The sequence below is a fragment of the Balaenoptera acutorostrata genome, chromosome 15 (assembly GCF_949987535.1).
Source record: "Balaenoptera acutorostrata chromosome 15, mBalAcu1.1, whole genome shotgun sequence".
Classification (NCBI taxonomy): Eukaryota; Metazoa; Chordata; class Mammalia; order Artiodactyla; family Balaenopteridae; genus Balaenoptera; species Balaenoptera acutorostrata.
In genome coordinates, this window is record NC_080078.1 from 476,970 (window position 1) to 496,601 (window position 19,632).

General features: G+C 58.0%; 1 protein-coding gene across 4 annotated transcripts in view; it reads right to left on the reverse strand.

Moving 5' to 3' along the window:
* ADAP1 (ArfGAP with dual PH domains 1) overlaps positions 1-19,632 on the reverse strand; it is a 64,558-nt gene that overhangs the window by 5,307 nt on the left and 39,619 nt on the right. For all 4 annotated transcript variants that reach the window (XM_057528421.1, XM_057528420.1, XM_057528419.1 and 1 more), the window contains exons 4-6: positions 17,499-17,581; positions 9,415-9,527; positions 8,432-8,578 (exon numbers count right to left, since the gene is read on the reverse strand). In XM_057528421.1, coding sequence (XP_057384404.1) covers positions 8,432-8,578; positions 9,415-9,527; positions 17,499-17,581 — 343 coding nt within the window. The remainder of the gene's footprint in view (positions 1-8,431; positions 8,579-9,414; positions 9,528-17,498; positions 17,582-19,632) is intronic.

Consider the following 19,632-nt stretch of genomic DNA (forward strand, 5'->3'; position numbering starts at 1 on the left):
CAACACCTGTTAGTACTGCATAAGGGATTGCTTTTTCAAGGCTTAACCCCATGAGATGGCGAGAACAGTCACAAAGTGCCAGGAGCTGGCAGACAGGTGGAGGTGTGATCCAAGACAGCTAAAGCGGAAGCCACGGAGGAAAGCTGAGGCACAGCCCAGTTTGTACTGCAGACCCCAAAGGGCTTGGGAATGCAGAGCTCTAGGTTCCCCTGGAAGTGAGAGGGGGGTTCTAAGCAGGAGAACTGGCTAAGAGACTGCCCCTCCGCCACCCTGGCAGAAGATGGAGCTTTATTCTTTGCAGGGGGTAGAAAGAGGGGGTCTCAGGGGAGAGTTGTGCCAGGCACAGGGTGTGCGTGCGTGTGTGTGTGTGTGTGTGTGTGTGTGTGTGTTGGGGCATCATTCCAGAAAGAGTGAAGCTGTGTGCACACCAAGCCTGAGGCCCCTCCTGTTCCCTCTCAGCTCCCTCAGTGCTGGGACTCAAAGGTATCTGCACCAGGCAGGAGGGGTTTCCTCCAGAGAATCTGACCAGCCCCGAAAATCTCTCACATGGAAGTCAGAGAACAGAGCACACAAACAGAAAATAGCCACTTAGAAGAAATAAACATTGTTCAAGGATAAGAAAGCTTCAAATTTAACGTTAATAATCAGAGATAAGATACTACAATCAAGAAACAAGAACAATGTACTTTGAAAAAGGAACACTGCAAAAACCAAAAGGAGCTCTGAAGATTGAAACATTGAGAACAGAAAGAAAACTTTCAATAGGAAAGTTGCAAGACAAAGTTGAAATTTTCTAGAAATCAGTGAAAAAGGGAAAAAGTGGGACTAGAAATGAATGAGAGAACCAATCTAAGACAGCCAATATCTGAATAACAGTTCTAGAAAATGAGAACAGAGAAAATAGAGGAAGAAATTATTAAAGAAATAACTCAAGAACTATTCCCCCACCTCATGGATGTAAATTACTAGGCAAGGAGGACTCACCAAGCTCCCAACACAGAGAAGGAAGAGAGACCCACGCCCAGGCTGTCATCGGAAAACTCTAACTCAAATGGAAGTTAGGATTTTCACATGTGCAAGGTCTCTGGAAGCTTGCCTCCAAGGCACTCCTTCTCAGGAAGCTACTATAGGGTTTGTTCCACCAGGAGGAGGGAGTAAACCAAGAAGGACTTAGGTTCCAGGAAATGGAATCAGCCCAGTATGGAGATGTGGCCGCAGGAGAGAGGATTCCAGAAGGGTGAAGTTGGTTGCTGCCCAGGACACATCCAGGGACTTGGGCAGTCGGTGGCAAGGTGAGTCAGTAATGAGCACGTGGTTACCCAGGGGGAAAGGCAGCTGTTAGCTCTAGGAGAAATGAAACATGCAGGAAGTGAAAAGTCACTGCTCAGCCTTGAGAGCATTTCTGTGGTCATGGTAATGTACACTCTGAATAGAGGTGTGGACAGAATATCAAGGTAAGGGTGATTGATGGGTGAGGTGGGAGAGGAGCGGGCCTGGGCGAGGTGAGGGGTGGGGACTGGAGAAAGCCAGCGCCTCATCCACAGTGCTGGGAAGTCATCAGGCGATGAGAACATGGACAGACCTGGCAGCAGCACAAGCATGTTATGCACGCACGTGGACGTGGATTCCCAAGGGATCAGCTAAAAGCTGAAAAGAGGATTCTGGGAACATGGGGTAGGAAGCACCGGGTATCTGTCTCCCCACCTGGAAAACAATGGCACTGGCAGAATCTGACTGATGTAACCATTTTGGAATTCTGAAGTCTGTTGAAGTCTTAACAACTTCCAGGGGAAGACTTGGAGAGTACATTGTGGTTAATTTCAGGCAATTTCCGCTCTGAGAACAGATGCAGCTACCCATCCTTCCCCCCACCCCCACCCCCAGGACAGGCCTCTGTGCAGGTGTCCTGGAGCAACTTACACAGAGTTTGCAGGAGCTAGGGTGGGCAAAAAGGACTCTGTCCTCCACATATCAGGGATCTGTGCTCTGATCACAGGGAGATAAAGGAGGGGGGCATTGTTGCAGCCCCTCCCCCTCCAGCTCAAGAACTCCCAAAGATTTAAAGGGCGAGCACCCACTTTCTCCCCTTCTCTTTTGGTTTTCCCCCTTTGGGAGCCAGACATCAAAGACTAGGACATTCAGAAACAGCTGCATATACAGGGGAAATTAGGAAGTGACCACACATGACCGGGGAAAGGCTCAGAGAAAAATGTGAGCAGAAATTAAGTTTACACCTCAGGCTGATCCTCAGCACAGACACGGCCTCCAACAACTAAAACAAAAAGCCCAAAAGCAACAGCAAAATCAATAAGCCTCGGGGAAGGGGGGAGAATCTGATTTCCGGAGTTACCACATTATCAGAATCAAATCCAGTGTTCAACAAAAAATCACAAGGCACACAAAGAAGCAGAAAATGGCCCTTTCAAAAGAAAAAATAAATCAACAGAATCTGTCACTGAAAAGACTTAATGGCAGATATACTAGACAAAGACTTTTAAACGTGGTCTTAAATATGCTCAAAGAAAAGAATATTTGGAGAAAATCAAGAAAATGCATAAACAAAATGGAAATAACAATAAAGAGAAAACCTAAAAAGAAACCAGAAAGAAATTCTGAAACTAAAAGTACAATCATGGGAATGAGAATTTCACTAGACGATTCAAAGGCAGAAGAAAGAATCAGTCAACTTGAGAGGAAAATGGAAATTATCAAGGCTGAGAAACAGAAAAAAAGATTGAAGAAAAGCAAGTAGGGCCTAAGGGACCTGTGGGACACCACCAAGAGACCGACATATGCATTCTGGGAGTCTCAGAAGGAGAAGAAAGAGAGAAAGGGGTGGAGAGAATATTTGAGGAAATAATAGCTGAAAACGTCACACGTTTGATGAAAGACATGAATATAAACATCTAAGAAGCTCAACAAACTCCAAGTAAGATGAACTCAAAGAGGTCCGCTCTGAGAAACGTTATAATCAAACTTTGAAAAGACAAAGAATCTTGAAAGCAGCAAGAGAGAAATGACTTGTCACATATAAGGGATCCTCAAATAGATAATGAGTAGACTTCTCATCAGAAACGTTGGAGGCACAAGACAGCTAGCCAATATATTCAAAGGAGAAAAAAACAAAACAAAACCCTCTCAATAAAGAATCCTAGGGCTTCCCTGCTGGCGCAGTGGTTGGGAATCTGCCTGCCAATGGAGGGGACACGGGTTCGAGCCCTGGTCCAGGAAGATCCCACATGCCATGGAGCAACCAAGCCTGTGTGCCACAACTACTGTGCCTGCACTCTAGAGCCTGTGAGCCAGAACTACTGAGCCCGTGTGCCACAACTACTGAAGCCCATGCACCCAGAGCCCACGCTCCACAAGTGAAGCCACCGCAGTGAGAAGCCCGCGCACCGCAATGAAGACCCAACACAGCCAAAAATAAATAAATAAAATAAATTTTTCAAAAAGAGAGATTAAAGGTAATATTTTTTTAAAAAAAGAAAGAAAGAAATGCTCAGGGAGTCCTACAGGTGAAATGAAGGAACACTAGACAGTACCTCAAAACCTTGTAGAGAAACAAAGATCTCAATAAAGGTAAATACATGGGCTATTATAAAAGCCAGTATTACTGTAACAATGGTTTGTAACTGTGCTTTTTGTTACCTACATGATTTAAGAGACTAATGCTTTTAAGGATAAAGCAAAAAAAAAAAAATTAATGTAAAAGCTAGTATTACTTAAGTTTGGGTTGTGACTCCAAACCTTGTTTTTTACATACTTTAGGAGATAGTGCATTTAAAATAATTAGTAGGGGGTGTTTTTTTTGTTTGTTTTTTGGGGTTTTTTTTTGAACACTCATTGTACAAAGATGTAATTTTGTGACATCAACAACCAAAAGCAGTGGGGATGGAGTTAAAATAGTAGAATTTTATGCTATTGAAAAAACATTCAAAAAGCTGCTATATATTCAGTTTAGAATGTTTTAACTTTAGTATATTAAATGTTATCCCCATGGTAACCCCAAAGAAAACAGTGATAGAATATATACAAAAAGAAATAAGAACTTAAACGTTTCACTACAAAAAATAAACACAAAAGGCAGGAATTCAGGAAATGAGGGACAAAAAATCTACAGGGCATATAGAAAACAAATAGCACAATGACAGAAGTGAGTCCCTCATCAGTAATTACTGTAAATGTAAATGTATTAAACTCCCAATCAAAAGACAGAGTTTGGTAGAATGGCTATAAACACATCATCCAACTATATCCTTTCTCCAGGAGACTCACAAAATTGTGGAAGGTAAAAAAACCAACAGATCAAAGAAGAAATCACAATGGAAATTAGAAAATATTTAAAGGTACATCAAAATGAAAACAAAACATACCAAAACTTAGGGAATGCAGCAAAAGCAGTGCTAAGGGGGAAATATTTAGCTATAAATGCTGACATTGAAAAACAAAGATACCGATACAACTTAAGGTACTAGAAAAAGAAGAACAAACTAAACCCTAAGCTAAAGGAAAGAAGGAAAAAAATATTAGAGATCAATGAAATAGAGAACAGAAAAACAATAGAGAAAATAAATGTAAACAAAAGTTGGTTCTTTGCAAAGATAGACGGAATTGAAAAAACTTTAGCTAGATGGACTAAGAAAAAAAGACTCAAATTACTAAAATCAGAAATGAAAGTGGGTACATTACTACTAATTGTACAGAAATAGAAAGGATTATAAGAGAGTACTATGAACAACTGTATACCAACCAATTAGATAACCTGGATGAAACTGGATAATCTCCTAGAAACACAAAACCTACCAAGACTAAGTCATGAAAAGAACAGATAATCTGAATAGACCTGTAACTAGTAAGGAGACTGAATCAGTATCAAAAGTCTCTCCACAAAGAAAAGCCCTGGACCTCATGGCTTCACTGGTGAATTCTATCAAACATTTAAAGAAGAATTGATACCAGTCCTTTTCAAACTTTCCAAAAAATCAAAGAGGAGGGAGCCCTTCCTAACTCATCTGTGAGGCTAGAATAACCCAGATATCAAAACCAGACAAAGTCACTACAAGAAAAGAAAACTACAGACCAATACACCTTGTGAACACTGATGCAAAAATCCTCAACGATATACTAGCAAACTGAATTCAGCAGCATATTTAAGGATTATACACCATGACCAAGTGAGAGTTATTCCTAGAATGCAAGAACAGTTCAATACATGAAAATCTATCAATGTAATACACCACATTAACAGAATAAAGGGGGGAAAAAAACTACATGATCATCTCAATTGATGCAGAAAATGCATTTGACAAAATTCTTATGGAGTCTCAAGGGAATTCAGACAGCCAGAACAATCCTTAAAAGGAAGAACAAAACTGGAGGAATTCACTTTTGATTACGAAGCCACAGTAATCAAAAGAGTATGGTCCTCATAAAAGACCCAGAATTGCCACAGATATCCTGAAGGAAAAAGAACAAAGCTGGAGGCAAAACCCTCCCAGACTTCAGACAGTACTGTAAAGCTACAGTAATCAAAACAGTATGGTATTGGCACAAAACAGACATATGGATCGGTGGAACAGAAAAGAGAGCCCAGGGGACTTCCCTGGTGGTCCAGTGGTTAAGAATCCACCTTCCAATGCAGGGGACGCGGGTTTGATCCCTGGTTGGGGAACTAAGATCCCACATGCCACGCGGGACAACTAAGCTCGCCCACTGCAACTACTGAGCATGCGGGCCACAACTAGAGAGCCCGTGCGCTGCAACTACAGAGCCCATGGGCCACAACTAGAGAGCCCGTGCACCACAACAAGGAACCCACGTGCCACATATTTTTTTTTAAAAAAAGCCCAGAAATAAACCCACACACCTACAGTCAATTAACTTTCGACAAAGGAGGCAAGAATATACAATGGGGCAAAGACAGTCTCTTCAACAAATGGTCCTGGGAAAGGTGGACAGTTGCATGTAAATCTATGAAATTAGAACACTCCCTGATACCATACACAAAAATAAACTCCAAATGGCTTAAAGACTTACAAATATAAGACATGACACCATAAAACTGCTAGAAAAGAACATAGGCAAAACATTATCTGATGTAAATTGTACCAATGTTTTCTTAGGTCAGTCAAAAATAAACAAATGGGACCTAATCAAACTTACAAGCTTTTGTACAGCAACGGAAACCATAAACAAAATGGATGGACAACCTACGGATTGGGAGAAAATTATTTGCAAGTGATGTGACCAACAAGTGTTTAATTTCCAAAATATACACACAGCTCCTACAACTCAGTAACAAAAAACCAAACAACCCAATTGAAAAATGGGCAGAAGACCTAAATAGACATTTCTCCAAAGAAGACATATAGGTGGCCAAGAGGCACATGAAAAGATGTTCAACATTGCTAATTATTAGAGAAATACAAATCAAAACTACAAGACACCACCTCACACTGCTCAGAATGACCATCCTCAAAAATTCTACAAACAGTAAATGGTGGAGAGGGTGTGGAGAAAAGGGAACCCTTCTACACTGTTGGTGGGAATGTGAATTGATGCAGCCACTATGGGAAACTATGGAGATTCCTCAAAAAACAAAAAATAGAACTACCATATGATCCTGTGATCCCACTCCTGGGAGTGGGATTACGGAAAACTGATTTGAAAAGATACATGCACCCCAGTGGTCATTGCAGCACTATTCACAATAGCCAAGACACGGAAGCAACCTAAGTGTCCATCGACAGAGGAATGGATAAAGAAGATACAGTACATATATCCAATGGAATATTACTCAGCCATAAAAAAGAATGAAATAATGCCATTTGCAGCAACATGGATGGATGGACCTAGAGATTAAGTCAAATAAGTCAGAAAGAGAAAGACAAATGCCATTTGATATCACATGTGGAATCGAAAATACGACACAAATGAACTTTTATGAAACAGAAAAAGACTCAGAGACATAGAGAACACACTTGTGGTTGCCAAGGGGGAGGGGAGTGGGGGAAGGTTGGATTGGGAGTTTGGCATTAGCAAATGCAACCTTTTTTTTGCAAACTATTATATAGAGAATGGATAAACAACAAGGTCCTACTGTATAGCACAGTGAACTATATTCAACATCCAGTGATAAACCATAATGGAAAGGAATATGAAAAATAATATATATATGTATAACCGAATCACTTTGCCGTGCAGTAGAAATTAACACAACATTTTAAGTCAACCATACTTCAATAAAATTTAAAAAAGCAAACAAAAAAACCCAGTATGCTCCTGTTATGAAGACAGACATACAGACCAATGGACTAGAATAGGAAGCCCAGAAATGAACTCTTACATATTCAGTCAAATGATTTTTGATGACAGTATCAAGACCATTCAATGGGGAGAGGACAGTCTTTTAAACAAATGGTGCTGGGAAAACTGAAAATCCACACACCAGAGAATGAAGCTGGACCTGGGACTTCCCTGGTGGTCCAGTGGTAAAGAATCCGCCTTCCAATGCAGGGGACGTGGGTTCAATCCCTGCGGGGAACTGAGATCCCACGTCTCAGGGCAACTAAGCCCGTGCACCACACTACTGAGCTTGCATGCTTCAATGAGAGAGCCCGCGTGCTGCAACTACAGAGCCCACGCACCCTGGAGTCTGCATGCCACAGCTAGAGAGAAGCCCGCGCTCCACAACAAAGAGCCAGCGCGTTGCAACAAAAGATCCCACATGCCTAAATGAAGATCCCACATGCCACAACTAAGACCCAATGCAGCCAAAAAAAGAAAGAAAAAATAAATAAAATTTAAAAAACAAACAGAAAACAATGAAGCTGGACCCTGACCCAATTAACTCAAAATGAATCCAGGACCTAAATGTAAGTCCTAAAACAATAAAGCTCTTACAAGAAAACATGGGGCAAAAACTTCACAACATCGGACTTGGCAATAATTTCTTGGATGTGACACCAAAGACACACGCAACCAAAGAAAAACAGACGAGTTCAACTAAATGAAAATTTAAAAATTTTGTGCATCAAAAGACTGTTCACTGAGTAACAGGCAATCCACAGAATAGCAGAGAATATTTGCAAATCACCTATCTGTTAGGGGATTAATATCCAGAATATAGAGAGAACTCCTAAGGACAGACTTTGAGGGGTTTGCTTGGGGTTCCTCCCACCCTCGCTGGGTGGGGACACAGGGGCGATGGCCACGGGGTGGGGTGCGGCGCTCTGCCAGCCAGAAGCCACCCTCGTCTCTTCAAGAGGCCTCTAGGCCTCCTTCCCAAGGGCCCAGCTGGCTCCCCACTGCAGCCATGGCAGGGTGGTCTGGCGGCCCCTTGGCCCCGTGCCTGCCACCCTGGGGGTCCGCTGGGCTCTCCTGAGACAGTGGGGGTGGTCCAGCCACCATCACCCAGCCGTGCACCCACCTTGCCGTCCTCGTGGTAGACGAAGATGTTTCGAGTACTGTTGTCTTTCAGGTAGGTGACCTGCAGGCCATGCGGGTGACCGATCTTGGCCGGCTGGAAGGTGGCATTCAGATGCTCGATCTTCATGATGGCCTTGGGCTCCTTGGCCTGGGAAGCAAGGCTGGGCCTCAGCGCTGGGCTGGCAAGGAGTCTCCAAGGTCAAGGGAGCAGGCAGGGTGGGCTCCGGATGCCGGCCACGCACCTGCTGTCCCGCGTGGCTTGGAGCAAGTTCCTTACCCTCTCTGGGCCTAGGCTCCCTGGTCTAAGTCTAAGGTAACAGCATCCCTTCCTGGGGGATGACAAGGCGGGCGCTCAACATGTAGACTGACCCCTCCTCTGCCCCCTGTCTGGTCCGCCCTGCTCGCGGCCGGGGCCCCCCTTCCTGCTTCCCATCCTGCCAGCCCGACCTCTCTCCTCTCCTTGCACGGGAGGCCGGCAGACTGCCGTGTGGCCCCCTCTGGCAGAGGCGGCGGGCCTGAGGGCCACGAGCTGCCGCGGTTACTGCATCACAGGGTCTCGTTCTGACCCGGAGCCGGTCTGCTCCAGGTGTGGGTGCGGCTCGGCCAGCTGCCCCGCCACACTGGGACCCCCCAGCGCCTCCCCACGCGCTGCTGCCTGCGGCACCCGCGGTCACCCCGGCCTGCTTGCCGGGTGCCGGTCCCCTCTGTCCCTCCCAGGCCTGGGAGTGTCCGCCAGGGGAGGGCTTGCCACCTCTGCGCCCCAGGGTCACCCACAGCACAGGGAGTGGCTGTGACCGGGGTGGGGGGGGGTGGAGGGGTCCCCACGGCGGCCGGCGTGTCCCCACGGGAGGGGGCAGCACATCTCCCGGGAAGGGCGCGAGGGCAGCCAAGGAAGTGGCGCCGCTGTCCAGGGGCCAGTGCCCAGCCGCCCCAGGCCCCGGGCGGGAGGCCCGGCCGCTGCCCTTGGCCCTGTGCCCAACTCACGTCACTTCTGTTGAAATACTTGAGGGCCCCCTCGCGTTCCGTCAGCACAAACTTCCGGCTTAAGAACTGCCCGTTGTCCCGGCCGCGCTTCCAGAGAAAGCCTTCTCGGTACCCTGGGGGAGAGGGGCCCAGTCGGACGGCCGCCATGGACCCGGGCTGGCGGCTGCCACCCACCCTGACGAGGCAGAGGCCGGGTGGACCTTGTTCCCGTCCCCGGGGGACCCGCAGCCCCCAGGTGCCGGGAGGCCGGCGGGTGTGAGCCTGTCCTTGGACCCCAGGCCACCCCCTCTCCACCGGGCTGCACGCTCCTGCCCTTTTTCTCTTCTTTCTCTCGCCAGGTGTGACAGGCACGCGGGGATGTGAGCGCACTGGGCAGGCACACGGTGCGTGCTCTTTGGGTGTGAGCAAGGGCCTGGGGACAGGCCAGTGTCCTCGATCATCCAGGGGGCCCAAGAGTACCACAAGGGTCCTCGAGAGAGGGGGGCAGAGGGAGAAGTGAGCCCGGCAACACTGGGGCAATGGGGCCTCGGCCAAGAATCTGGGGAGCGCCCCCGGGGCTGGGCAGTGCAGGGGGAGCCCCCCAGGAGGAGCCAGCCCTGCCCCCTCCTCAGCTTTGGCCCCGAGCCTCATCGTGGAGCCCCGACCTCCAGGGACCGCAGGGTCCGTTTACGTCGCTTGAAGGCACGAAGCCCGCGGTCAGTGTCCCAGGAGCAGTGGTGAGAAGGCAGCCCCTCAGGCGCCGCGTCCGCCCTGAGCCCTCTCTCGCCCTTTCCCCTTTGCCTGTTCTGGGGCTTTGTGTCTGAGGTCTGCCCCACACGTGCCCCGGGGGCTGGGCCAGCTCCCTCTCAACACCACGCTCCTCGACGTGCTGCTGCCAGGTCAGGGATTCGCCCCTCTTCGTCGCCAGCGGGGCCCTGTGGATGCCGGGCTGTCCACCCACGCCCGGTGGACAGACGCCTGGTCGTTCCCGGCCTTCCTAAGCAGCTCTGCTGTGCCCAGTGCGCTGTGTCTTCCAGGGGCGCCCACTGCCCTTGGGCATAGCCCGGGGGCACATGGCTAGAGGCGGGGGCCCTCAGTCACTGCCCTACAGCTTTCCCTCTGCTCCTGCCCTGGGGAGAGGGTCCCGCTGCCCACGTGCGCTGAGTGAGATCCCTGCCAGGCGCCGTCTGAGGCTGGTCCGTGCCGGGGGTGCCGTCAGTAGGGGTGGTGCCCAGAGCCCAGAGCCTGACGGCGTGGCTTTAGTATTTTGGACGCCACCGCTGGGTCCTGGCCCCCAGCCCCCAGCCCCCAGCCCCCAGCTCCAGCCTGCTGCCGCCCGTCGGCTGTCCTGGCAGCCCACACCCAGCACCATGGAGACTAGGAGCTGTTTCTCTGCTCTCGAGATGTGTGGTCCTAAAGAGGCGGCAGCCTGGCGTCGGGGACGGGGCAGCTGGCGCCTGTCTGTCTGTGGTGGGACAGTGCCAGAGGAGGCCTGCTCCCTTCCCCCCGCGACTCAGAGGTCCCCGGCTTCCTCAAAGCCTGTGAAAGACACGTCCCCCGGGTCCCCTGCACACAGCCCAGCAGGCACATCCCGTGTGTGTGCACCAGGGAACGGGGCCACCACCGTGTCCCCAAGCTCAAGCAGGGCCCTCCCCGGAATGTCTGCTGACTGACTCAGTGAGCATTTGGCTGGAAGTCCACTTGCCTTCGGCTCAAGGCCGGCCCCCCTGGACCCTGCGTTAGCCACACAGAGAAGTGCCCAAGGCGCAGCTTTTCTGCAAGGACGTTCCCCGCCAGCAGCCCTGACCACGCCTGAGACATGGCAGGCCGAGCACTTGCACAGCCATCTCATGTCCCCCAGACGGGCCTCTAGGAACATCCCGCGGTCATCCCCACTGCAGAGGACGAAACTGAGGCTGGCGTGGAGTCCCGTCCAAGGCCAGTGGCCAGCAAGGCTGGAGCCGCCAGCCCGGTCAGCGGTTCCCAGCCCCCAGGGGCCCGCGCCTGCCTGCGGGGCCCAGCAGGGGGCAGCCGCGCCTCAGGATGCCGGGCCCGGAACGGGGGCGTCTCTGCCGCAGCCGGAATGGCGCTCCCACTGGTCACCCCTGAGGCGGCTCTGCTAACATGTCCCGGGCCAGCCCAGCGGAACACACGGAAACGCTGGCCCGAGTCTGCCTGGCTCCCAGGCCCGACGGCGAGCCGCCGGGATGCCTACTTCTGGGTCTGCGGTGCGGCAGCAGCGTTTTCGGGGGGGCGCCGGCCAGGCCCCGGCCTTTGCCCCAGCAGATGGGCGGCTATTTGGCCGCAGCCTGAAGGTGGCGGCCCCCAACCTGCCCACGTCCAAACTCGCCCGAGCCGTCCTCTCTCAGCGGCCCCCCAACCCCGTGACGTGGGACGTGGGCAGCCCAGGCTCTGCCGTGCGGACGCCTGCCCACCATGTCCCGGGCTCCAAGCCGCGGGCCCCTCGCCACCCACCCTGAAGCAGGCCCAGGCCCTGGGAGGTTCCCGAACCCGTTCCCGGCTGTCGCGGTGCAGCGCCCGGCACACAGCCGCGGGCTGGGGGGGGTCTGCTGCTCGGCCTTCCCCGTGACCCCTGCCAGTGGCAGCCCCCTGCCCCGCCCACACCCGGGGCCCAGCTGGCTAGAAATGACCATTTTCTCCCAAAGGACTGGCCGATGCTGGGGCAGAAGCCAGAGCGTTCACTCAGCACTTATTGAGCACCTACTGTGTGCTGGGCCCAGTACTCGCTGCGGGGAGCTGGAGGAGCCGGGCCACTCCCGGCCCCGCTCAGCCGCCTCTTCTCTGAAACCCCTGCGTGGGACGGCCTGGGACGAGCCCGGGAGAGGCCGTGGACACCAGAGCCGGCGACGAGATGCCCACTGCGATGGACCAGTGACCAAACCACAGCCTGACCGTCCGTCCCCCAGCGGACAAGCAGTAGGGCAGCGGGGCGGCTGCCGGACGGGGCAGCGGGCAGCTTCTCAAGCTGATCATGCACTTCCCACGTGACCCAGAGAAACGTGAAAACACAAACGTGGTGAACACACCCTCACGTGTTCACAGCAGCTTCACTCGCCAGCATCACCGACTGGACACGACCCACGTCCCTCAGCTGGGGACCAACTGGTCCCTCGCACAGTGGACGCTGCGCTGAGACGGCTGCGCGCCCAGCTCGCGGGGCAGCCGGGCGAGGCTCAGACGTGCGGCGCCGAGAGGAGCCATCCGTGACCTTCCAGCGAAGGCGCACATGCGGGCACAGAGCAGACCCGGGTGGGTGGGGCGGGGAGCCCGGGCAGCTCGTGGAGCTGTTCATCAGGTGTGCAGATCACACGTTAACGTCGTAAAAAACTGGAGCAGGGACCACATGGCCGTGCTCCAGGGAGGCCCAGGGCTTGCCGGGGGCCGGGCCAGGCGTCCTGTGCCCAGGCCCCGGGGTGGCCCTCCCTGGCTAAGAGGTGGGCCCCCACGCCGGGTGGCTTCTCTGGGGGGTGCCCCGTGGAGGGTGTCCCCTGGGCACGGGTGGCACTAGGGACACCCCCTCCAGCCGCCTCCCCAGAAGGGCCAGGACCTGGTTTCCGGGTTCTGCTCCCCCAGAGGCCAGCACGGGAGCCCTGGGGGCCCCGGTCCTCCACCACTCAGGTTCCCAGCTGCTCCGGCTGAAACGGCCAAAGGGGCCGGTGGGGAAAGGTTGAAGACGGAGGGTCAGTGGGCGCAGGCTGGGCCGAGCGCGGTGCTTCTAGGACTCAACGCCCGTCGTCCGGTGTTCCAGGAACATCACAGGTTCTGGGAACAGCACACGCGGCGGGTGCTTCTGGGTGTGAACACGGGTGTGAACACAGGTGTGAACCTGAGATCCGCGTGTGACTGAGTGCATCTAAGAGCACACGCGTGTGAACGCGTGTGATTTGCGGCTACAAGCACCATGGAAGTGTGTGTGAGCCCGTGTTAACACACAGGGGCTGTCAGGGCGGCACCAGGAGGGGGACAGAAGCGCCTGCCTCGCGTGTGGTCCCAGCCCCGCCAGGGATGCCTCGGGCCCCGTGTGCCCTGCGCCGGAGGTCGCGCCACACTCCCACCGCGACCCTGCGTCCCCACCACACAGACGGGGACGGGTGCGGGGGCCCCGCCACTCACCCCGGGAGCCCCCGGCCCACCGCCCCCAGGGCTCCACGCTCTCCGAAGGGGGCCGAACCCGCGAGGCAGGGCCGGCCGAGCCGCGCAGCAAGCGCTGAGTGTGTCGGTGACGGGGGCGGCCGGCCTCCGGACAACAGGGGCCCTTGTCGCCCGTGAAAGGCGGCCATTGAGGCTCTGGCTGCAGGCGGGGACGGTCCGGGGACGGAGCCAGGAGCAGCTGTTACCCGGGGTCACCCCGGCGAGGGGCCTGCGGGGCGGCGGAGGCACAGCCCGGCCCCGGCACGCCCAAGCCTTGGTCCTGCCATCCCGGGGCGAGCACCCCCCGCGCCCGTGACCTTGGGCGAGGTCAGCCGGGAGCGCCAGCTGCACCTGTGACCTCGGCCAGGCTGGCACCTGCCGCCACACCCACCACCACAGCAGGACCGGCAAAGCCAGGCTGGCGCCCTACCCGGAGGCTGCGCGCCCGCGTCCCCACCCGGGTCACGTCTGTCCACAGCGGTTTCGCTGTGGTGACGTTTCCCCCACGGCCACTTAGCGGGAACTTGTGTCCCCTCCCTTCCCTCACAGTTGGGTTCCTCGTTATCACAGGGACCCGTCAAGACGTCCTCTGCTCCGGCTCAGATCCTGTGACGCCGCTCCCGTGTTGCTCAAACCGTCCAGCTCGGCCCCGGCAGTGACACTTCCCCCGCGGATGCCCTAAGCGCTCCGGGTGGGGACCGGGCTCGCCTGAGGCCCCGGCAGGCGGCGTGTTGGGAGGGTCCCCAGCAGCCCCCGGGCCCACCCCAGGCAGGTGGGCGCCCCGGCCCGGCCTCCCTTGGCCACGTCACACCTCGGAGCGGCCCCGCCTCCCTTGGCCACGTCACACCTCGGAGCGACCCCGCCCCGGCCCGGCCTCCCTTGTCCCGTCACACCTCGGAGCGGCCCCGCCCCGGCCCCGCCTCCCTTGGCCCCGTCACACCTCGGAGCGGCCCCGCCCCGGCCCCGCCTCCCTTGGCCCCGTCACACCTCGGAGCGGCCCCGCCCCGGCCCCGCCTCCCTTGGCCCCGTCACACCTCGGAGCGGCCCCGCCCCGGCCCGGCCTCCCTTGGCCACGTCACACCTCGGAGCGGCCCCGCCCCGGCCCGGCCTCCCTTGGCCACGTCACACCTCGGAGCGGCCCCGCCCCGGCCCCGCCTCCCTTGGCCACGTCACACCTCGGAGCGGCCCCGCCCCGGCCCCGCCTCCCTTGGCCACGTCACACCTCGGAGCGGCCCCGCCCCGGCCCCGCCTCCCTTGGCCCCGCCACACCTCGGAGCGGCCCCGCCCCGGCCCGGCCTCCCTTGGCCCCGCCACACCTCGGAGTGGCCCCGCCCCGGCCCGGCCTCCCTTGGCCACGTCACACCTCGGAGCGGCCCCGCCCCGGCCCCGCCTCCCTTGGCCACGTCACACCTCGGAGCGGCCCCGCCCCGGCCCCGCGGTCCCCCTCCCTGGCACGTCCCCATTCTCGGGGGCCGTGGGCGTGTCGGCCCCTGTGCCGTGGGAAGGGCGCTCCTGGGGGGCTGGGCCTCGCCAGGGACGCGGCCGGGGCGGGTGGGCGAGAGGAGGCCTGGGGGTGGGGGGGGCCGGGGGCCTGGTCGCCCGCCGTCCCGACAGAGTGCCGGGCGGGGCTCTGGTCCAGGGGCCCCGGCCAGCCAGGCAGCAGCGGCTGTGAGGAGCGGCGCCCCGGGTCTCCTGAACGCCGCCCTCTCCCAGGAGGAGGCCCGGGGGGTGGGGGGTGGTGGCGGGCTCTGGGGAGACAGGTGGGCGAGGGGGGGCCTCCGTCGGGAATGAGATTCAGAGGCTGTTCAGGACCCGCGCACAGAGCCAGGGCTCAGGCACCTCTGGGAAGCCAGGGGGACCCCAGCAGCTGGTGCCCCGGGTGCCCCGGGCACTCCCCACGTCTCCTTGAGGGGCCCTGCCCCGCGGGTGGCTTGGTGAGCACTTCCGTGGAGTCAGGGGACCAGGCTGACGGTCCCCAGGGCCCCGCACACACAGGACTCTGTGCCTGTAAATCTCAGGGCTCTGCTGGGCGGGGGCCACAGGCGTGAATTTTCAGGGCTCGAGGGGGGGGGCGTTAGCGTCCTGGGCAGGGTGGGTGGGCTTAGAGAAATGGGAATCAGAGCCCCATTAAGGGTCTCCGCACCCAGGCCGTGAGCAGCTGCCGCCTCGTGTGGGGAGCAGAGACGAGGCCCGAAGCCGGGGGCCCCCCACGCCGGAGGTGACGTGTGAGTCGGGGGGAGGCTGCAGAGCTGCGGGGCCGGGCGATCAGAGATGGGGGCACGCGTGCACAGGGCCCTTCCAGCGGATCAGCGGCTGCCCAGTGGGAAGCCAGGGCCCCCGCGGTGGGGACCGGCACCGCCTGCTCCTGCCGAGTTCTCACCGTCACCCCGCCCAGTGCCCCCTCAGCAGCACCCCCGCAGCGTCCCTGGGCCCAGCTGAGCTCGCCCCGCTCGCGCCCGTGCGCGCTGGCCCTCTGCGGCCCCATCACCTGTCCAGGTGAGACAAGGGCCTGCCCCCGCAGGTGGGCCCCAGCCTTTGCTCTTCGCTGCCCCGAGGGTCTGCCGGAGAAGCCGCCGGCTCCATCCCGCCACGTGTGCACGCCCCACGGGCTCTCCCCATCCCACCCACTTGCCCGGCACCCCGAGCACTCCCGCGGTGTCGGAGACGTCTCACGAGAGGAATGGCAGCAGCCCGCGACGGGAAGGTCTGTCGTCGTGCCGCCCTATGCACAGCCCCGCTTTCTCGGGGGGGCTCCAGAGGCGGGCCGGCGCGCACACATCTCCCGGCCTTCGTGACTAGGTCACACGCCCACCCCTGACCAGTCGGGACCAAAGCTAAGACTTCTCCTGACACTTGGGTGAAAGTCACACTTGCCCTTTTCTCATGGAACCCAAAGGCGTTTCCAACCCAGGTGAAAAGTCTGGACCTGCCGCAGTAAAGCCACCACCGGCAGGGGCAGTGCCACCCCGAGAAGCAGAACCAGAGGGGGAAACAGGAGCCAAGTCCTGACAGTGCTGACTGAGCCCCTGGTTCAAGCTGTGCCTGAAGCCAGAGCAACCGTGTGAGCCACTCCTCTCCCTGTCTTCCTTACGCCCAACTGGGTTGGACCACTGCCGCTCACACCCAGAGGCCCTGGTGCAGGGACGGGCACAAACTCCTGCACCTGCCTCTGAGTCGAGGCCGCACGCCACACGTTATAAATCGCTGAGACGTCTATGCCCGGGAGACAAAGGCTGTGGGGTGAGCCTTCCTGGGGTCCCAGAGCAGGGAGGCCGGGTTTCAGGCAGGACGGGGCACAAGCGCCCCAGGGCGGAACAGGCACGGGCGCCCACGTCCTCTCCCTTTCACGTCGGGGGCATCAGGAGAGGAGGAAGTGGCTCTCTGGGGTGGGCCGTAATTGAATCGAGGCCACGTCCCAGCCCTGGGCCACATCAGGGGCTCGGGAGGAGAGGGGACCCGGAGCCGCCTGCTGTGCAGGAGCAGGGGCTGCGCGCAGAGCCCCTCCTGGCCAACGGGGGATAAAGGGGCCGATCCCGCGACAGACACCTGAGCCGCCGCATGTGATCACCCCCAACCCGTTTGCTGACAGAGCCCCCGGGGCCTGGCCCACCCTCCCTGGGCCCACCTGGCCCGGGCCCATCCACACCCCTCCTGCCAGGACCCACCCACCCTGCGGGCCCTCCCAGAGCAGAGGTGCTGCCCGCACCAGCCTGGAGGGCCCCGGGCAGCCCCCCACCCCTCGGTCGGGGTTCAGGGCTGGGCTGTGAGCAGCCGTGGGGACCCCTGGTGCCAGGTCAGTCGGCTGGTGTCAGGGGCCAACGGAGGGACACGGATTCAGACCACTTAAGCGGTCGCCCAGGTTCCTAAGGATCCTGCTCCAGCTCCAGGGGGCGGGGGCGGGGGGACAGAGAGACAGAGCGGAAGGACAGACGGACAGGTGCCGGCTTCCTCACCTGCAGAGTAGGGTTCCTGACGCTCGGGGTGGGTGAACTCCTGCCGTTCGTACTTGGCCCGGATCCACTGTTCCCGCAGGAGTCTGGGGAGAGAGGGGACGGGCTGGGAGACAGTCCGGCCTGAGCGCAGGCCCACAGGAGCCGCCGTGCGGAGGGGTGGGCCCTGGACTCGGTCCCACCGCCTCGCAGGTGGCGGGGCTGAAGGGCCACCAGCTTTGAGTTTTAACATTGTTCACTAATCAGATAGTTTCACCACTTAATGGTCCCCTTTTTAAAAACTGAGATGTAATTCACGTAGCATGAAATCCACCCGCTTAAGGGTTCGATTCAGCAATTCCTGGTATACTCACAGGCTCTGCAGCCACCGCCAGGATCTAGTTCCAGAACCGTCCATCGCGCCAAATGGAAACCCCATCCCAGTTAGCAATGCCCCCGCCTCCCGGCCCCAACCGTGAGTCCGCTTCCTGTCGGGACGTCTCCTGTGCCCCCGGGAAGGGGACGTGTGATGTGCTCAGAGTGTCTGGGGCTCATCCACGTGGCAGCTCAGTCACCCCCCCCTCCTCCCCCTCCGTCTGGGAGGCTGGGCTCACGCTCGGGTCCAGAGAAGGAAAAGGCCAGGCCAGCACCTGCCCGCCGGGGGCCCGCCCCGTGCTCCCCCGAGAGCGGCTCCCCAGGGCAGCAGTGGTCGCAGGTCGCGGGAGGGCAGCAGGCAGGGGAGACAAGGCAGTGAGGAGGGGGCTTGCCCACGGGGACGGCCTGACGCTCCGCAGCCCCCGGCCGCTCCCGTCTCCCAGGCCGCCCCCTCCCGTGGGGTCCCCCACGAGCAGCCAGGTGTGCACTCGGCAGCCCTGCCCTCGGCCCAACGTCTTCGGCGCCAGCTCCCCTGTCCCTCCGGTGCCGACATGGCCTCGTGACCCCGGTGGCCTGACCTCACCTTGGCCGCCCTCAGCCCGCTGTGCCCACCTGTGGCCCTGGTGGCCCCTGGCCTCCTCATCTCCCAGATCTCACGGCTAATGTGCAAAGGCCCCCATCCCCAGACGCCGCCACAGCCCGAACTTCTGTTTCGGATGCAGGTAGATTTAAACTGATGTCACTGCAGAGGTGGCTGCAGCTGGGGGGCAGGGGGCAGCTGGGGCACAGCTGACCACTTCCTCCCCGCGTGGACTCACGGGGCCCGTCTCCCACCGGGCCCCTGGGCACCAGGCGGGGGCGGCCACACCGCCGCACGGGCTGGCGGACGACCGAGGCCAGCAGGAGGGGCTGCTTCCCGCTCACCCGCCTGCCCTCACAGGACGCTTTCCCCCGGGCGGTCAGCCCCACGTCACTAACCTGCTCGAAGGTCAGGGGCTGGGCTGTGCCCCTGCGGAGGCGACCCCCTCGGCCACGGTCTCCCCTTCTGCACAGACGGCCTCGGGAAGACGGTGACGAAGATCCATGCTCGTGCTGGGGCAGCTCTCACCTCCAGCCGCCCCTGCAAACCCAGACCCCCCCCATCTCATCTGCGTGATTTCCGAGGCTGTCACGGGTCAAACGGTGTCCCCATCCCGCCAAGTATGTATGCTGGAGTCCCAACCTGCACGACCTCAGGCCTACCCTTGTCTGGAGACGAGACGGCTGCAGACCAGTGAGCCGGGACGAGGTCATCCTGGTGCAGGAGCCCTAACCCCGTCTCACCGGGGCCCTCATGAAAAGGGACGTCTGGACACAGGCCGCAGAGGGACGACCACGTGAGGACACGGGACGCCGGCCCCGGGAGGACCACCCCACGCAGCCCCAGGACGGGGAGACACAATTTCTCCTGCTCACGCTGCCGGCCTGTGGCCCCTCTTTGGGGGACTCGCCTGGGACCCGCCAAGGGACAGGCACCCACAGGCCCACGGCTGCCTTGAGCGGGGCTGGCTCCCAGCTGCCCCAGCCACACAGCAGGCAGGAGGCCCGGCTTCCAGCAGAGGCCAAACTGAGGGGGCCGGCCTGACCGCCCCCCACAATGCTGGGGTTGAAACTCAGGGCACCGGTGGCACCGGAAAGGAATCTGGGCCCCGGCCGCTCTCTGAGTCACGCGGCCAGGTCCTCTGCTTCTCACGTTACCCCAGCTGGCAGGGTGGGCTCCGAGCTCCAGACGGCAGGGGCTGGG